The 17657-nt window shown below is 28.2% G+C and overlaps 4 protein-coding genes across 5 annotated transcripts; 3 read left to right on the top strand and 1 right to left on the bottom strand.

The window, feature by feature from the left end:
• Positions 1-3838: 3838 nt before the first annotated feature.
• Positions 3839-4545, top strand: LOC114176896 (17.3 kDa class I heat shock protein-like). Its single transcript, XM_028062089.2, has one exon. It carries the CDS (start codon positions 3841-3843, stop codon positions 4402-4404), a length of 564 nt encoding a protein of 187 aa, XP_027917890.2. The 5' UTR covers positions 3839-3840; the 3' UTR covers positions 4405-4545.
• Positions 4546-7187: 2642 nt separating this feature from the next.
• LOC114176899 (18.5 kDa class I heat shock protein-like) lies at positions 7188-7932 on the top strand. The gene has a single exon (XM_028062093.2). The coding sequence runs from the start codon at positions 7343-7345 to the stop codon at positions 7799-7801; it is 459 nt and encodes a 152-aa protein (XP_027917894.1). The 5' UTR covers positions 7188-7342; the 3' UTR covers positions 7802-7932.
• A 3808-nt stretch (positions 7933-11740) lies between these two features.
• LOC114177998 (18.5 kDa class I heat shock protein-like) lies at positions 11741-12606 on the top strand. The gene has a single exon (XM_028063653.2). It carries the CDS (start codon positions 11918-11920, stop codon positions 12395-12397), a length of 480 nt encoding a protein of 159 aa, XP_027919454.1. The 5' UTR covers positions 11741-11917; the 3' UTR covers positions 12398-12606.
• Positions 12607-13224: 618 nt separating this feature from the next.
• Positions 13225-16009, bottom strand: LOC114177997 (protein DEHYDRATION-INDUCED 19-like). 2 transcript variants are annotated; one of them, XM_028063652.2, is made up of 5 exons: positions 15604-16009; positions 15341-15480; positions 14106-14183; positions 13705-13994; positions 13225-13601 (listed from the first exon to the last, which is right to left on the bottom strand). In XM_028063652.2, the coding sequence occupies exons 1-5, from the start codon at positions 15686-15688 to the stop codon at positions 13493-13495; spliced, it is 702 nt and encodes a 233-aa protein (XP_027919453.1). In that variant the 5' UTR covers positions 15689-16009; the 3' UTR covers positions 13225-13492. The 2 variants fall into 2 exon arrangements, with proteins under 2 accessions (XP_027919453.1, XP_085527255.1); XM_085671129.1 differs by lacking the exon at positions 14106-14183 and having other exon boundaries at positions 13705-13988; positions 15604-15977.
• Between the last annotated feature and the right edge of the window lie 1648 nt (positions 16010-17657).

The following is a 17657-nucleotide window of genomic DNA, read 5'->3' as shown; positions in this document are numbered from 1 at the left end:
TGATACACCTTTCTATTCCATGATGTTTGGATTCGAGAAATTATTTGAGACAAAGTGCGTGAAAGAATTTAAGGAGATGGTGAAGAGAAGAATTTGAAAGAGTGGATAAAGAAATTTGAAGAGAAGTTCTATGGCAGTTTGTTCATCATGTTATGAGTATAACAAATTAAAACATAGTATTTTAATGGATAAAATTAAATAATTATCATTTTTACCATAAAAAATAAATAAAAATATTACTTAATTTTTTTTAAAAGATAATTATCATGTTTATAATAATAATAAATAATTTTTTTAGGAAATATCTCTAATTATGAGTTTTTTAGTTCAACAAATATCAAATACACTAAAGTTTTAGATTTTTAGAGTCTGACTTTATATCGTATGAAAATATTTAAAAAACATTACTTCATCTATTGAATTTGGATTTTCTCATTCAAAATAAACATAATAATCATATTTAATAAATTCTGATTATATATTATTTTTCTTACTAAAGAATAAGTTACGGAGAATATTAGTGTTTAATTTAGTGTAACAATGACTTTGTTAATTTTTATTCCATCACCATTAAATACAACTAAAAGCAATAAAACGATCAAACTTTATTTAACATGATTACTGGGATTTATGGTGAATAGGAGAGGATACAAATAGTTAATTATTTATATGAGTAACGGATACAATCTAAATATTGATTTTTTTATGATGAGAAAAATAAAAAACTAAACTCATAGAAGTATCTTAAAAAGATAGATAAAGTAAGTTTCACTAATATTAGAAATCGCTCAAGAAAAAAAAAATAAAAAGACTATATTTATTATATTTAACAATAAAATATTTATTTTTATTTCTTAATTATTGTTCAATAGATATTTGAATAAAACTAATGATAAGTTATCATAATAGAATATCGATATTGTAAAGAGAGGATCCATTTAGTTAATAAGTAAAAAATTTAGAAATGGAATTAATGATTTTATTCGAATAATTATTAGAGACTCAATAATTATTTATGGAACAAGGCACATTTTCCGTCCCTATATAAGGTGTAGAAATTATTACGGAAAAACATTATTTGATGTGGAGAAATATTTGTATATAACTCTCTAATAATAGCTACACACATCTTTCAAATACACCAACATATGCAGACCTAATAAATTTACAAATAAAATCTCAAAAGTAACTACAAATAAAGTTATAAGCACAAATAAAGATATATGCACAATAAATGCAAGTTTACTTGAAAGTATAAATAGATATTCATGCACAATTTTAAGCACAACTACAAACACAAATACAGGCACAAATGCAAGTACAAGTGGAAATATAAACACAAATACAAACACAAATGAAGTTTTTCAAGTCACAAATATTCCATACTTTAAAGATATATCTCAATCAAGAAACATGTAGAGAACAAAATATGAAGATGATATTGTTTTATTTTAATTTTAATCATATATGTTCACAATTGTTCTATTTGTGATGCTTAAAAACTTTCATTATGTTTTTGCCTTTGATTATTTTGAATGCGATAAAAGTTGTCATGTTTCATATAAATTGGTTGACAAGATTAGATATTGATAATTAAATGCATTTTGTAAGGTACAAAAATAATAAAAGCATGAAATATTTTGTCATGATAGAATTTGCTACAATTTTGTTAGGAATTTGCTACAACCACTTTGATAGGGATTAGTTTGAGATTTGCTACAAATATTTTGTTAGAGATTAGTGAGAGATTTACGATAGCCACATTGCTAAGGATTAGTTAGGAATTTGCTACAAAGAGTTTTCTATGGATTAGTTGGAGATTTGCTACAAGTAGTTTGTTACAAACATTTTACTAGGGATTTGCTATAAACATTTTGCTAAGGATTAGCAAGAGATTTGTTACAACCACTTTGTTAGGGATTAGTTTGGGATCTGGTACAAAGACTTTGTTAGAGATATGCTACAAGTAGTTTGTTAGGGATTAGCTTCTACAAACATTTTGTTAGGGATTAGCTACAAACATTTTGCTAAGAATTATATAGGGATTTGCTACAAAGTTTGCTATTAGTTACAACCAATTTGTTAGGGATTAGTTATGATTCTTGACTGATTAACTACTTATAATTTAGTTATGGTTCAATGTTCTCACTATTTTCTTGCTAATCCTTCTTTAAATCATTTTGTGAGGTTTCAACGAAAGATTAGTTAAGAATTTTTTCCTCACAAATCTAAAAATTTGTTGTATTAATTTGTAATTATTCAAAAGAGTTTCAACTATCATCATAACTTCCTTAAAAAATGATAGGTCAAATTATCTTATAACAAAACCTTTATTAACCACTAAAATCCTTTTTGAACCCTTTTTTTAATCATTATTAAAAGCTCTTTTTAAAATAATGACATTTGACGTAGTAAATGAAAATTGTGTATCACAATATTAACCAAACATTAAAGGATATGTGATGTTCTTAGAAATGATTTGAGCACTAAAAAGATTTTATATGTCTTGTTCTCTTATCTAATTAAATAGTGGTTTAGTGGTAAAATTATGCCAACTATTTCTTCTATTCACCTAAAAATGTTGTCAAAAACTCATAAGAAACGTGATAAATCAATGTATATAAGTCAATATAAAATATTTTTGTAATGTAATTATATTTTTGAATTTATTTAAAAGATATTTTTCATTATATTGGTGAACTTTTATTGATTATAATGTACGTAAGTTAAATTTTAAATTTGTTATAAATTTATATATTTCTAATCAAATTTTTACTAAGAAATTTATTTTATTGAATATTTAAAATTTTATATTTTTAAATTGAATTATTGTCACTTAATTTTTCTATCAATTAAATACGTGATTATTATATTCTACTTGTTTGTTTCTATATGTATTGAAATTTTTTTAAATTTTTGTAAATAATATAAAATAATGTTATTTTTAATACAAAACGATAACTGTTAGTTTTAATTAAAAAACAAACAATATAATAAAACTATATATTTTTAAATAATTTTTATCATCACCTATAGTAATAAAAAAATTATTATCACTAGAATTAATGTTTATAATACCAATAATTTGTTATCATCAACACATTTTTAATAAAATAATAGAAAGTACTTATCATTTTATATTAATTAACAAGTAGATACAAGTAAATAATATGTCAAAATATCACTCACTTAATTTAATTAAAAATAGAATTAAAATTTAATTACAAAATATAATACAAATTTAATTACAAAATATAATATATTTAATCTATAATAATATATAAATAGATTCTTTCGTCTACATTTTATAATATCAATTCTACCTTTTACAATATAATTATTTATTAAAATTTTTAAAATTAATGGTTAACTTTACCTATTTTCTATAAAACTGTTTATTTTTTTTTATTCATCAACAATTAACTTTTCTATTTATTTCGCTATACTTTTAATTTCTCATTTTATTTTTAATAAATATAAATTTATTTAATAATGTTATATTATTATCGCATACTAAAATACTATTATATATATTTAAAAAATATACAGGCTTGTGTACGGTTATTAATAAAAATTAAAATTCATAAAACTCAATTAAATATTTTTTATTTATGATAAACTTAACCATAATAATGAACCACTATAATAATAGAAATGCTTGAATAAAAATAATATCAATAAAAAAAACTAATAATATAATAAAAGATTTGAACCTTCTGGATTATGCGCAATAAGTCCAGAAGTGTGGAGAATGATATGGAACCGGAAAGAACGAAGCAAAGCGGAGAACATAATATTCTGGAGCATACTACATTATCCTTTCACTTCCTATAAATATTAATGCATCAGTTCAATACACATCATCAAACACGAAGAGAGTTACCTGAGTCCGATCAAGCTACAGTCTCTGAAGTTTTAAAACTCTGTTTAAAGTGTTATAAAAGCATGTCGCTAATTCCAAGGTTGTTCGGTGGGCGAAGAAGCAACGTCTTTGATCCATTCTCTCTGGATGTGTGGGATCCTTTCAAGGATTTTCCTTTCCCTGAATCTGGTCGAGAAAATTCTGCACTTGTGAGCACACGTGTGGATTGGAAGGAGACACCAGAGGCACATGTGTTCACGGCTGACATTCCAGGACTGAAGAAGGAGGAAGTGAAGGTGGAGATTGAAGATGATAATGTTCTTCAGATAAGCGGAGAGAGGAATGTTGAGAAGGGAGATAAGAACGACAGGTGGCATCGTGTGGAGCGTAGCAGTGGAAAGTTCTTGAGGAGGTTCAGATTGCCTGAGAATGCAAAAGTGGACAAAGTGAAGGCTTCTATGGAAAATGGTGTTCTCACTGTCACTGTTCCAAAGGAAGAGGTTAAGAAGTCTGAAGTGAAGGCCATTGAAATTTCTGGTTAAGCTTAATCAGTTCCTTCGTTGAAAATCGAGTGTTATTATTTGTGTGTTATGTTTTGTAAGGATTTTGTGTGTGATTGATGTTATAAAGATGGTGTAAAATACATGTAATGGTTGTTCAGGAATAAAATTTCTTATTAACAATTTTGGTTGTAAGAATATTTTGGAGTAACTTTTGAAATTGTAGAAGTTTCATAATATCTGAAAGCAAGAATTTGCAGAAGCAGGCGAAGGAAAGGAGAAGAGTAATTGAATTTCAGACCTTCTTACCCAATTCGGACTTTCATATACTCTTTTTAACATTTAATTCGCTACTCTTGCACTTAACCCTTTTATTGAAATTCAGTTTTTCATCTTACTCTTCCCAGCGAACATCATTTATCTTCACCACGCACATAAGAATTCATGAAGTAGTTTAATGGCTTCTTGTTAGCTTCTTGCGTAAGCTAGAAAAAATGTAATGAGATGTGTTATCAATAATAGGCATTATTTTCTCTCATTTTTGTTCAAATATAAGATTTACAAATATAGAAAACAATTTGACATCAGTAAGTTTTAGACTTATACATTACACTATTAAATACTAACCATGTAATTGTAGTGATAAAAATTTTGTTGGTAGTCAAGACTCTAGTTAAGACCTCACTAACATTAGTCAGTGATTTTAGACATCAATTAATGACATCACTAACATTAGTCAGTGATTTTAGACATCAATTAATGACATGAACTATTTTTAATTACCAATTTAAAAATTAATTATATTTTTTTTGAAATTATTTTAATTATTAATAAATTTTATTTATAAATTGATATATAAATTGTTCATCATAATTATTTTTTATCATCAAAATTAATTATTATTGGAAACCTTTTTTAGTGAATAACATATTTGAACCACGTAAATAAATGATAATCAAGACTATCAATATATATCTTTCGCTTTAATTGCATATATTTTCATAAATATTTTAGACTTGATTTTGGTATTGTTATATGTACGGATAGCAATATGGATTAATTTGTAAGCTCGCAAAAATAATGTAGGATGGGTCATGATAGTGAACCCTTAGATTTGTTGAAGCTTGCAGTTTCCGTAAATTAATCCGGGTCATGATAGTGAATCCTTAGATTTGTTGAAGCTCGCAGTTTACGTAGATTAATCCGCAAGTTTGCATAAAAAAAAAAACTTGCACTTATGTATATTAGTTACTTTTTTCTATATTTTTATATTTACGTTCTAAATTTTTATATGATTAGAAAATACAAGTATTATATATTATTTAATGTACTAAAATTTGAAGAATACATCTTGTATGTCAAAGTACAAATATAAATATGATGAAAATGTTGAATTACCAATTTATCATCCAACTTCTTAAAGTATGTGTTTTAATAATTTTATGAATTTCTTAAAGTTTCACAATTTTTGAACATTAAAAATTTCATTATAAGAATTAAAAATAAATAAAAGCGGGTTGGCCCGCGAACTCATAGGCCCCGCATTTATGCAAAATGGGTTAGACATTTCAGCCCGCGTTAAAAATACGGGATAGTCCGTATTGTGCGGACCAAATACAGGTCAGGCCTAAACGGGCCAGGCATGCCCATATTATCATCCCTAGTTATATGTTGACAATAAATACCATAAAATAATCACTAAATTTCATATTAAGAAAATCTTTCGATGCCTAAAATATTTTAAAAAAAAATACTTAAATAATCTAAATTTTGCACTGAAATCTTTTTTTTTTTTCTACTTTTGACTATTAGTTCTTTTTCATAACATATTTTGGGGCCAAAAGGGCTACTATTGGATTCTTTGCCAAAAAATAAAAATAAAAAACTGAAATCAACAAAAGTTTTGTATAAATGAAGTCTACCACCATACCTAAAAATAGTTACAAAATACTCAAGTGATTGAAATTTTCTCTATAGTCCGATTTGTTTCACTTTTACGGTGTTAGGTACACATATTTTAAAAAATACAAATATTTTTGTAATGTAATTGTATTTTTAAATTTATTTAATGTAAACATTTGCTTATTATTTTAGTAGACTTTTATTAATTATAATATATTTAATTGAGTTTAGGTCTATTTAGATATTTTTAATTAAGTCTCTATTTAAAAAATATTTTATTGAGTAATTAAATTTTTTTAAAATTTTAAATTAAATCTTAATAATTTAAAATTTTTATTAACTAAATAATGTGGCATAATTACATCCTTTTGCTTCATTATCTCAATATATTTAAAATACGTAAAATTTTATAAATAATATGAAATGATTACTTTTAATGTAAAAAGATAAAAATTATTTCTTAATAATTTTCATATCATCTTCTCCAACAATAAAAAAATTATTGTCCTACAATTAATTTTGGTGACGATGACAATATCTTTTTATTCAACATTTTTAATAAAAATAAAAAAATTAATTATGATTTGTATTAATCATAAAATTTCATAATAATTTACAAATATTTAAAACTTAAATATGAAACTTAAATACAGTAACAATCATAAGGAAAAAATAAATAATAAAAACTTAATTGAAAAATACAGTACATTTTATTATAATAAATAAAAATTAATAAAAAAACTTAAATTCTTAAATTTTGCATCAAACTTAACCATAATAATGAAGCATTATAATATTAAAATGCTGGATAAAAATTAATGTCAATAATAAAGAACATAATATTATAAAAAAGACTTGAACCTTCTGGATCATGCGCAATAAATACCGACGTTTGGAGGATGATATGGAACCGGAAAGAACGAAGCAAAGCGGATAACAGAATATTCTGGAACATACTACGTTATCCTTTCACTTCCTATAAATATCAATGCATCAAACAAGAGTGAGTTACCTGAGTTCGATCAAGCTACAGCCTGTGTGAAGTTATAAATCTCTGCCAAGTATCATACTCATAAGCATGTCGATAATTCCAAGGTTGTTCGGTGGGCGAAGAAGCAACGTCTTCGATCCATTCTCTCTGGATGTGTGGGATCCCTTCAAGGATTTTCCTTTTCCTGAATCTGGTCGAGAAAATTCTGCATTTGTGAGCACTCGTGTTGATTGGAAGGAGACCCCAGAGGCACACGTGTTCAGGGCTGACATTCCAGGACTGAAGAAGGAGGAGGTGAAGGTGGAGATCGAAGATGATAATGTTCTTCAGATAAGCGGAGAGAGGAATGTCGAGAAAGAAGATAAGAACGACAGGTGGCATCGCGTGGAGCGTAGCAGTGGGAAGTTCTTGAGGAGGTTCAGATTGCCGGAGAACGCAAAAGTGGAGAAAGTGAAGGCTTCTATGGAGAATGGTGTTCTCACTGTCACTGTTCCTAAGGAAGAGGTTAAGAAGGCAGAAGTGAAGGCCATTGAAATTTCTGGTTAAGCTTATAATTGGTTACTTTGCTGAAAGTGGAGTGTTATGTGTTTGTTGTAAGGATTTGTGTGTGATGGATGCTACAAAGGTGTTGTAAAATACATGTAATGGTTGTTGAGAAATAAAATTTCATTTGGATAGCTTTGGTTGTAAGAATATTTTAGAATAACTCTATATTTGTATGTGCAGAGTTTGAGTACTGAACGCTGATTCTCAACTCATGAGACATTATGGTTTAATTATATAGGTAATTGAGTTTGTTTAGCAGCAAATAATAAGTAAAAAGTGATTAAGTATATATTATAATAACAGCTATACCTCTTGCACTAACATGTGATGGAATGAAAGAAATTGTATAGTGAAAGGAAGGGAAGGAGAAGAATAATGGTAAAAGAAGCCTAATTCACTTTCATTTGCTGAGACAGAAATGAAATGAGGTTTGATGAAGGGATTTTATGGCTTCTTATCTGTTGGCTTCTAGGATTAAAGGGATAAAAAGACTATAACCAAGTGAAGCAGAGCTGGTGCCGTGGTTACGGTCAGGAAGATTTGGCCATTGCTTTTTATTGGAAAGTTCGAGGGGTGTTATGGTGGACCGTTGGATTATGCTTCTTGTATTCCGAGAGTATGAGTTGTCTTATGAGTAGTTAATTTCTTTAGGAGTTTTCTGTGTTTTAAAGTGCAAGGTCATGAGTTTATTGTATAGTTTAAGACTTGAAAATGAAAAGCTAAAATAGAGAGTCTATAGATTGTAATGTTTTGTTACATAAAAAATACAAGAAAGTCAATAAGTTTATTTACATAAAGATTTATTTGTTAACACGTAACACAAAAACAAAACACCATTAATTTCTTCATGCATTCTCGTTGAGGTACAAACTCATATTTATTTCTACTAAGATTGGAAAGGTAAGGATTTAATAAAACTATAAAAAAAATCCAAAATATAAAACCCTAAACCCGTTGACAAAAAAAAAAATCTAATTCGTGAGGAATGGGCTTTTATTTTTTTTTTGTGTGCACTTCTTTTTTATTTTTATTCTGATCCGACATAAATTTATCTGGCAGTCATTATTAAGACCAAATATCATGTTTTTGAAGTATTATTAGAGTATGGAACTCCGTCACAGTTTTATCTTTAAAAGGTGTCATAATTTTTCAAAACTCCTCTAAGGCAAAATATTGTGCTCTTACCGTTACAACATGCGAGCTTCAATGACTGACCTTTCTTCTACAGGACTTTCGCATTCCTCTCCAAACTCTTGCTCGATAACCAATCAACTATACAAATTGCATCTAATATTCCACGAAAGAACCAAGTATATTGTGATTGATGTTAATTGTGTATGATAAAGTTGGTAATGACTTCTTCAAATTGCTTCCCATCTGCATCATCAATCCTATCAAAGCCTTCATTCTAAGTTAGGTATGTGTAATATATACGATCAACTTGAGGAGTGATAAGTTATACTCTTCTAATTCACCACTTAGCTTTCTTTTGATTCAAACGCTCTTTTTTGTTTAGTTGTTCTATTGTATAACTTTACATTATCTTTCACTACATGAAAATGTCTCATTAACAATTAATTTTAGTGACCAAAAATTGTTAGTAACTATAGTGACTAATTTAGATAAAAATTTACAAAATAAAAAGTTATTGGTTATTAAAATAGTCAATAAAAAATTATAATTGATTTCTAAATTAATTTTTAAAATTTAACTATCAAGGTTTTTTACTACTAAAGAAAATTGTTATAATTCATAATAGTCACTATGATGAATTTAATTTTTTTTAAATTTAAATATTTGTAATTGTTATAAAATTGTTTGAACATTTTACATTTGAATTTATAAAATTATTTAGAAATTATTAAAATAATTTTAAATAAAATTTAATATAAAATTTAAAGTTAAATTAGTTAAAAATATCTATTATAATATTTATATAAAAGATAAACTTAGTCTCAAATAAGAATGGATGAAATTACTCCAGTATAAAAAGAAATTAAGATTAAAATAACAAATACCAAATCGATATTTTTCACATAAACAATTGACACATGACAGAACTATAATTTGACATTTAAATTACAAAATATTTTAAAAAAATAAAAAAAATCACAAACTAACTGTGACAAAATCCTAATTTAACACACATTAATATCTTTTTAAGAAAAATAAGTAAAAAAATATTAAAAAAAACTATGAACTACCATATGACACAAATTTATCGTCATCAATCATATTTTACCGGAAATGATCAAAAGGAAATAAATTTTCAAAAATAAAATTCAATTGAAACGATTTAAAAGTTAAGGATCCAAATGGTACCTTATAATTTTTTAACGACTTCAAAATATTAGAAAAATTGTATTGGCTACAAGAATATTGAGGGTGTGTATTTTGATTTGCTCACAAATTAACATTATTATGGCAATCACAATACATATAAAACGGAAAATGAGTACTATTTAAAGTTAATATAAGAATCTAATTCACAATATTTAAAAATTTTATATCAACTTTGTTAGAAAATAATATTTCATAGTCAAACACACATATCACTAATAAGTTTATTAATCATATATCCAGTTTTGTCCCAGGAAAATTTAAAAATCCATTCAGGGAAGTTGTGACAACTTCTCATAATTAAAATATTCACATCTAAGTTACTTGAAGCTAGTAAAATTTGTATATCCCTTGGGTTATTCAATAACCATTTACATTTCTATAAAGCCACCTAGGCAAACAGCACTTAATATAATTCCAACACAAATCCATTTTAAAACTCAATTTTCTCTAAATAATTGATTTTAAACATTGAAGGTAATATTCAAAGGCACGCTCATATATTTATTTAATCAAATTAGAAATACAAATATCAAAATTATTTAAACAAAAACAAATAATAAAATGTGGACTTTTTTAAAAAACAATTGCTGAGAAAAATTAAAAATCTTCATTGAAATTTGGTCATAATTAGTTTTTCAAATATATTAAAGAAGGAAATTTCAAGTCTTATAAAATTAATTTATAAAGTAAGGATATTCACTCTTCTAATATATCACCTTGAGACATATACATTTTTAATATAAAACTATATATTAATAAATGGTATAATAAATTTTTTTAAGATAAATTTTATTCAAAAATAAATTTTACCACATTTTTTAAGTACATGTTAAAGAAAATTTATTAAGAGAAATGTATTTTGTTCAACAAAACTCTAGTACTTTTTTGGAGAACTATTGAATGAACATTGGAGAAAATATGAATTTTAAAGTTTTATAAAAAGCACACCAGTTATAATAACTACTAAATATCAGTTTTACATTTCTAAATAACTGTGGAAAGGTGGAAGTAAAAAGAGAGAGAGAGAGAGAAAAAAACGAGAAAAATGTGAAAGTTTTACTTTTGGCAGCTTTAACACAGAAGATAATGACTAATGCTGACTTTCTTTCTAATTTCACTAAAAATACATATTTAAGGCAAAAATGAATCTTTCAAAATAATTTTATTCCCACCACTCTTTATCATTTTCCATCTTATAAACAATTAATATAATAAAATAAACATATCATAAGATTTCCAACTCAAAACAAATCAAATGAACAAAATAAATTATGTGGGTCAAAACTATGAATTCTTCTTACATGTTTACATTTTTTTTAATTTTATCTTAAAATAAATTAAAATATTTTTATTTTTATTTTTATCTTTTAAATAATCACTAGTTTAATTTATAATTATTTTTTTAAATTAAAATAATTATTTTAATATTTAATTTTTAAAATTATTATTTATTTTTTACATAAGTGAATTATCTAATACCATTTGTTTTCACTAAAAATATATAAAAAACAAAACAAAACAGAATGATGTATAAAAAGACTAGAACCTTCTCAATCATCCGGGTAAAAAATGAAGTTTGTGGAAGAAACTGGAACATGTGAAAAGAAACGAAAGAGAAAGCAGAATTTTCTGGAACATCCTAAATTATCCTTTCACTTCCTATAAATGCTGCATCAGTCCCTTTACACATCATCGAACAAGAAGATAATTACCTGTTTGCCATTTCACTAAATCTCCCAACTTTCGATTCTCTGCAAGTTATAGGATTTGAAGATGTCTCTGATTCCAAGTATCATTGGCCGAAGGAGCAACGTCTTTGATCCCTTTTCCATGGACGTGTGGGATCCCTTCAAGGACTTTCCTTTCCACAATTCTCTTGCTGCTTCCATCCCCGAATTTTCTCGCCAAAATTCTGCCTTTGTGAGCACCCGTGTGGACTGGAAGGAGACTCCAGAGGCACACGTGTTGAAGGCTGACATTCCAGGACTGAAGAAGGAGGAAGTGAAGGTGGAGATCGAAGATGATAATGTTCTTCAGATTAGCGGAGAGAGGAATGTTGAGAAGGAAGATAAGAATGACACGTGGCATCGTGTGGAGCGTAGCAGTGGGAAGTTCGTGAGGAGGTTCAGATTGCCTGAGAATGCAAAAATTGATCAGGTGAAGGCTTCTATGGAAGATGGGGTTCTTACTGTCACTGTTCCTAAGGAAGAGGTTAAGAAGCCTGAAGTCAAGTCCATTGAAATTTCTGGCTGAGCTATGTTACTTTGTTTATGACCGCGTCTTTTTGTTTTGATGAGGATCTTGTGTGGGAGTGATACAATAAAAATACTGTAAAATGCAAGTCTTTTTGTTTTGCTGAGGATCTTGTGAGTGAGTGATATAATAAAGATACTGTAAAATGTACCGAATGGTTGTGGTTGTTGAGAAATAGAATATCATTTTAAGAGTCTTGCTCCTAAGAATGTCTTACAATTTCCTCATATCTGTACTTGCATTGGTATTGCTAATGGTTTAAAAAATGTAAATTAAAACATGGGTCTTTCACAAACCTTCATTATCATCTAGAAGTTCTTATAAAAATAAAATAATGCGAATCAGAGTTTAATTTGCAACTTAAACTAATGCCGACATCCGAGTGTTCCAGGATAAATTTCTAGTAAGTCAACGAAATAAATATTTGACAACACCCGTTCAACTTTTTTACCCAAGCCAGTTTTCACTTTTGATCAACCATTAAAGACCTCGATAATTTAGTTTATGGAGACAAATCGATATCAGAATAATAACTACTAAACAACTTTTAAGTTTCTTTTTTCTTTTCCTATATACAATGCTTCAAAAACTAATATATCAGAAAAGTTTTTTCTTGGCATGACGGGGATAATGGGTCTCATCAAGTCAAGATTTTTCTCATCAGATGTTCTAACAAGATAAGGTTGCAGATGAGTTAGACAGAATATGATAGAGAAATTCTAGTTAAGATTTTTCTCTCACTTTTGAAAAAAGAATGCTGCAGAAATTCTAGTTAGCATAAGGATCCTTGTGTTCTGAGTCAAGGGAATTAATTATAAATAGCAATATAACAAAATAGGTCTTTCCATAAGCTATAAAACATTTTTTAGAGTAACACATCTCCAGTGAAGATGCTTACAACTTACAAGGGTGGGATAAAATGGAAAATATGATCAGATTCGGCACTGTGTGAAAGGTGCCACTTTGACAAAATACCAATCAGGCTAACATGGATTGTCAAACAACCACTGATCCCACTAAAGGTATCCTTCATTCAAGATCCTTATCCATGGATCTCATCTTCATTATTCTTCTCCAACCATCTTACACCTTTCATTAGTCGTCTAACAAAGTTGAAAGAAACAAGTCCTGCACAAAACCAGATCTCCCTGCAGCTTGTCTCATCCTTTTCTCCCGCTCTTCGCTGCTCAAGGAAGGATCAAAACTGTACAAACACACAGATCAAACTTCTCATTTAGAGGGATTAAACATCAGAATATCTTTTCATTGTATACAGATAAGGCAGCCAAAATTCATAAAAAAAGCACCTTGATTTCCAAATATGTTCAGGTGTCACATTTTTGGCAGAAGAATCCTCAGCAGTTGTTACCACAGATTTTGAAATCTCTTCTGCTTCACAGGCTGGGAAATTCAAAATAAATGAGGATAGAAAGGGATCAGTAGCAACATTAGACACTGCTGCACTGTTTGACCGGTATCCTCCGCCAGCACCACCGAGAAGCACCTGTAGATGAGCCTCACGAAGATCACGACCCAAGAGAGATAGTGTCTGACTGTTAGGAATAGCAACTCTTCTTAACCTGCGTCTTCTCTGTACGTAATTCTTAGTTAAGGGAATCCACTAATTTTTTTCAATTTTCACTCAACAAACAATCCATTATCTGTTCAGGTTTACAGTATTCAAACAAAACATCGGTACAAAGGATATCTTGAATAAGTGCCCGTGTTGCAGCGTTATGTGACTTAACATGTCCCTTGCAACTTTAACGGAGCATACAGGACAAATCTGCATCCCAGAAAAACCAACACTGAGCTACCATAACCCGATACAGTTAAGTCAATCATTGGGGTAGGGATAAAAGCAACAACAACACAGCAAAAGGACTTACTACTTATTGATTTTCAGCCTTTCGATTTTCTTGTACATGGTCTATTGGTACGTATTCCAGAAACTTCAATTATTTTTTTCATTTATATAGTTCTTTCAAACCTATTCTTCAGACTCAGCACACACACATACACACATGTATGCAATACACATGTATACAATGCAGACATAGGACCAATTTACAATATAAAACATGGATAAACCTCACTTTACCAGTTTTATAATGATGAATTAGGCTTAATCTCATTTCTTAATATACTCTCCCTTAGACACACATACACAATAAATGAACTAAATTCTAATAGTGCGTACTAAGGCAGATTGTTAATTACTGGTAAAATTCAGGACTCGAGGTTCAGGAGATCATCAATCGACATGTTACTTTTTTATTATATGATATATAACTATTTTCCATCTGAAAAAGTGGTTGCTAAGAACATAACTCTTGAACGATCTTGGATATGTTGTAGTTATGACTTAAGCACAGGCATACAACACACAAGTGCAACTAAAAAAGACAAGTCTCCTTGGGGCTAAGACCTCTTGAATTCATCCTTGAATCCTATTTTTTATATCATTTATACATTCATAGTCTGGGGCAAATTTCCCTCATTACTTCTAGATGTTGTCATAAATAAATCACAAACCTTGTGGCAAAATGTACCAACAAAGGGCAAGAAACAAAAGGGGACAAGGATAACAGCAAACTACTTTTGTCATCATGACTAATGTTAAGGTCAATCAAAAGGTAAGACCATGTCAAGACCTACAGTAGATTACCTCTCCAACATCCTGGACCTCAATAACTTCAAAATATGTGCTTACATGGTCTTAGAATTCTTCTGAAATTGAAATCAATATAAAATTGAAATCTCTACAGGTTTCCTCTACACAAACCATGCTAACATGCTTCCAAGTAAATATTAATCTTCCCACAACTTTGCTATCAAGGATACCAAGTTCACGAAGGCAAAGAAACAAAGATCTAGGTTTCCGTTTTTTCTAACGAAACAAACATCATAAAAGAGCATCAGAGAAACAAAAAAGCCTCGTACCGTGACTCTCGATTCGCAAGAATGTTCGTCTTCAAGATGAGAACACAAAGACGCGATGTCAAAGTCTTCATAGCAATAGGGGCAAGGGAAATCGGGTCGCACCTCTTCTTCCACATCAAAATCATCGATTCCCAACCGATCTGACACACCACAGATATTCAAAATTTAAAAAAAAAAAAAAAAAACATATTTTGATTGAACCCAGAAAACCTTTTCCGGAAAAACTAAAAAGGGAATTGTCACGTAACGAAATGAACACGAACCTAAGTGAGAATTTTGATGGTGATGCTGAAGCGTGTATTGGCGTTTAGCGGCGGCAAGACGCGAGGTCCAGAAGTCAGAATCCATTGAAAGATCGAAGAGATGAATTGATAAATGGGTTATGTAAAAAATTCAAATCAAATCAAATCAAATCACCACCTTCAACAGATTCAACGAACACTTTTCTTTTCCTCTCTAATGAATGAAAATATTTTGAGATGCAACGTGATCTCAGGTCCTAGGTGTAGAGAAAACAATAAAAATAAAAATAAGAGTTTAATATTGTTCTCCGAAAATGATTTGACTTTTTCCAAGAGTTTCAGAATTGCCGACTGTAATGGAGTAAGGCGCGTTTTGTTTTGTGGTTAGCATCAAACTTGAGATTAAACAAAGGAGAAGAGATGTCAGAGTTTGTCTTAAGATATACACACCTTTGGTTTATTTCCTTTCTTATTATTCATTCATTTTCATGTGGTTATCACTATTTCTTTTCTCTTCTTTTTTTCACCCTATTTTTGCCCTCTGTCTTTCTCAATTTAATTATGCACTTATTTTCAAAATATCTAATTAAATTTCACTTCACTGTTAATGTAATTCTAACACAAATTTTAGTTTTCTACCAGGATAAAAAGCCTCAAGAGTTTAATTCTTTCAAATCAATGTTTTAAACTTAATTAAGTACACACCAATAAGAAAAGTGAGTGAAATGTTATTTCAGATATATAATATAATGAAACACATTGCAAGATTATCCTCAGTTTGTTTGTAGGTCTTAATCAATATCTACATTGAAAGGTATTCTAGTTTGGTGGTAGATTTGATTAAATTTACTTTATTTACATAATAATATTTCAGATTACTTTATTTTACAAGTATTTGAAAACATTACATTATTATTACACAAAACGGTTTTCTTACACAAACAAATTAGAATCCACAATATTATCCAATTTTATTGTGCTTGTTTCAAAGAAAACATTGACTAAAAGAATACTTTTATCATTCGATTGTTTTTCAATCTTTAATATATTAAATGGTGTCAAGTTCAAATATATTACTTATATATAGTAAGCAAATTGTGAAATGCCAAATATAAAGACTTTTTCAATTCTTTTAAAAAAAATCGAGTTTGTAATATTATTCAAATTAATAAAAGGAGTTTGCATTCTCAAATAATATGAAGGATATTCTACATGAAAAAAGAATAAATATATTTTAAATGATTATCATGAAATTTAACAATTTTATCATATATGACAAAATACGTAAATCAAGTTTAGCGTGAAATTATTTTGACTTAACTAATCTCTTAAAATCGAATTCTATGTATAGAGTGTTTAGATGTGTTAAGTTTTACAAAAGAAAATATACATAAAATTTGAGGTGAGTTTTACAATAACATTCGTTATTTCTCTTTAAAAATAATAATTTGAATATTTCTGAGCTCATTGGTTGTTATATGTAAGACTTAAAATTGTATAATTTTTAGCAAGTCAATATGATTCAATCGGAACCAGTTATATAAATTGACTTGTCTACGATAAAAAAAAAATAGAAACATTCATTTTTCTTTTTTTTTGGAAAAAATATTATAACAATTAAAAATTAAAAAGAAAACTAAAAAAAATTCTTACATAAAGAACATTGGTTTTGGTCCTATTCGAACCACACAAAGAATATTTACATGAATTAGAATGAGACCTTTTACCATGAAAGGAATGAACAGGGTTTAAAGAATAAAGCCTTTAAGATGTACAAAAAATGTAGCTAATGAATTAAAGAAGATAGACACATTCCCATTTAACAACATAGAAATGTTATGCTTTTTGCGTCTAATCTAATCTAAAACATTTTAGCTTCCCTTTCTTCTCTCTCATTTCCCTTATTTGTACCAACTTATCATTATTTGGTAAATAACAACTTAAAAGTTAAGTATAACTATTTGTAGCCAGAACTTAAAGTGATTGGTGGATAATTTCATTAACAAAAGTTATAGATAATTATCGTGTCAAACCAATCTATTTATACATCATCAACAAGTAAATTCATTGATAAA

The sequence above is a fragment of the Vigna unguiculata genome, chromosome 3 (genome assembly GCF_037176805.1).
Source record: "Vigna unguiculata cultivar grain cowpea cultivar isolate G323 ecotype 2 chromosome 3, ASM3717680v1, whole genome shotgun sequence".
Taxonomy (NCBI): domain Eukaryota; kingdom Viridiplantae; phylum Streptophyta; class Magnoliopsida; order Fabales; family Fabaceae; genus Vigna; species Vigna unguiculata.
Note: the sequence above shows the minus strand (reverse complement) of the source record. Positions and strands in the feature narration are given on the sequence as shown.

What these genes read in the sequence shown, in the direction of transcription:
- LOC114176896 (XM_028062089.2), top strand. Translation starts at nt 3,841, where the DNA reads ATGCATCAGTTCAATACACATCATCAAACACGAAGAGAGTTACCTGAG.
- LOC114176899 (XM_028062093.2), top strand. Translation starts at nt 7,343, where the DNA reads ATGTCGATAATTCCAAGGTTGTTCGGTGGGCGAAGAAGCAACGTCTTC.
- LOC114177998 (XM_028063653.2), top strand. Translation starts at nt 11,918, where the DNA reads ATGTCTCTGATTCCAAGTATCATTGGCCGAAGGAGCAACGTCTTTGAT.
- LOC114177997 (XM_028063652.2), bottom strand. Translation starts at nt 15,688, where the DNA reads ATGGATTCTGACTTCTGGACCTCGCGTCTTGCCGCCGCTAAACGCCAA. An exon ending in CTTGCGAATCGAGAGTCACG is followed by an intron (nt 14,184 to 15,340) that starts GTACGAGGCTTT and finishes TCTGGGATGCAG; the next exon opens with ATTTGTCCTGTATGCTCCGT. An exon ending in AACACGGGCACTTATTCAAG is followed by an intron (nt 13,995 to 14,105) that starts ATATCCTTTGTA and finishes ACTAAGAATTAC; the next exon opens with GTACAGAGAAGACGCAGGTT.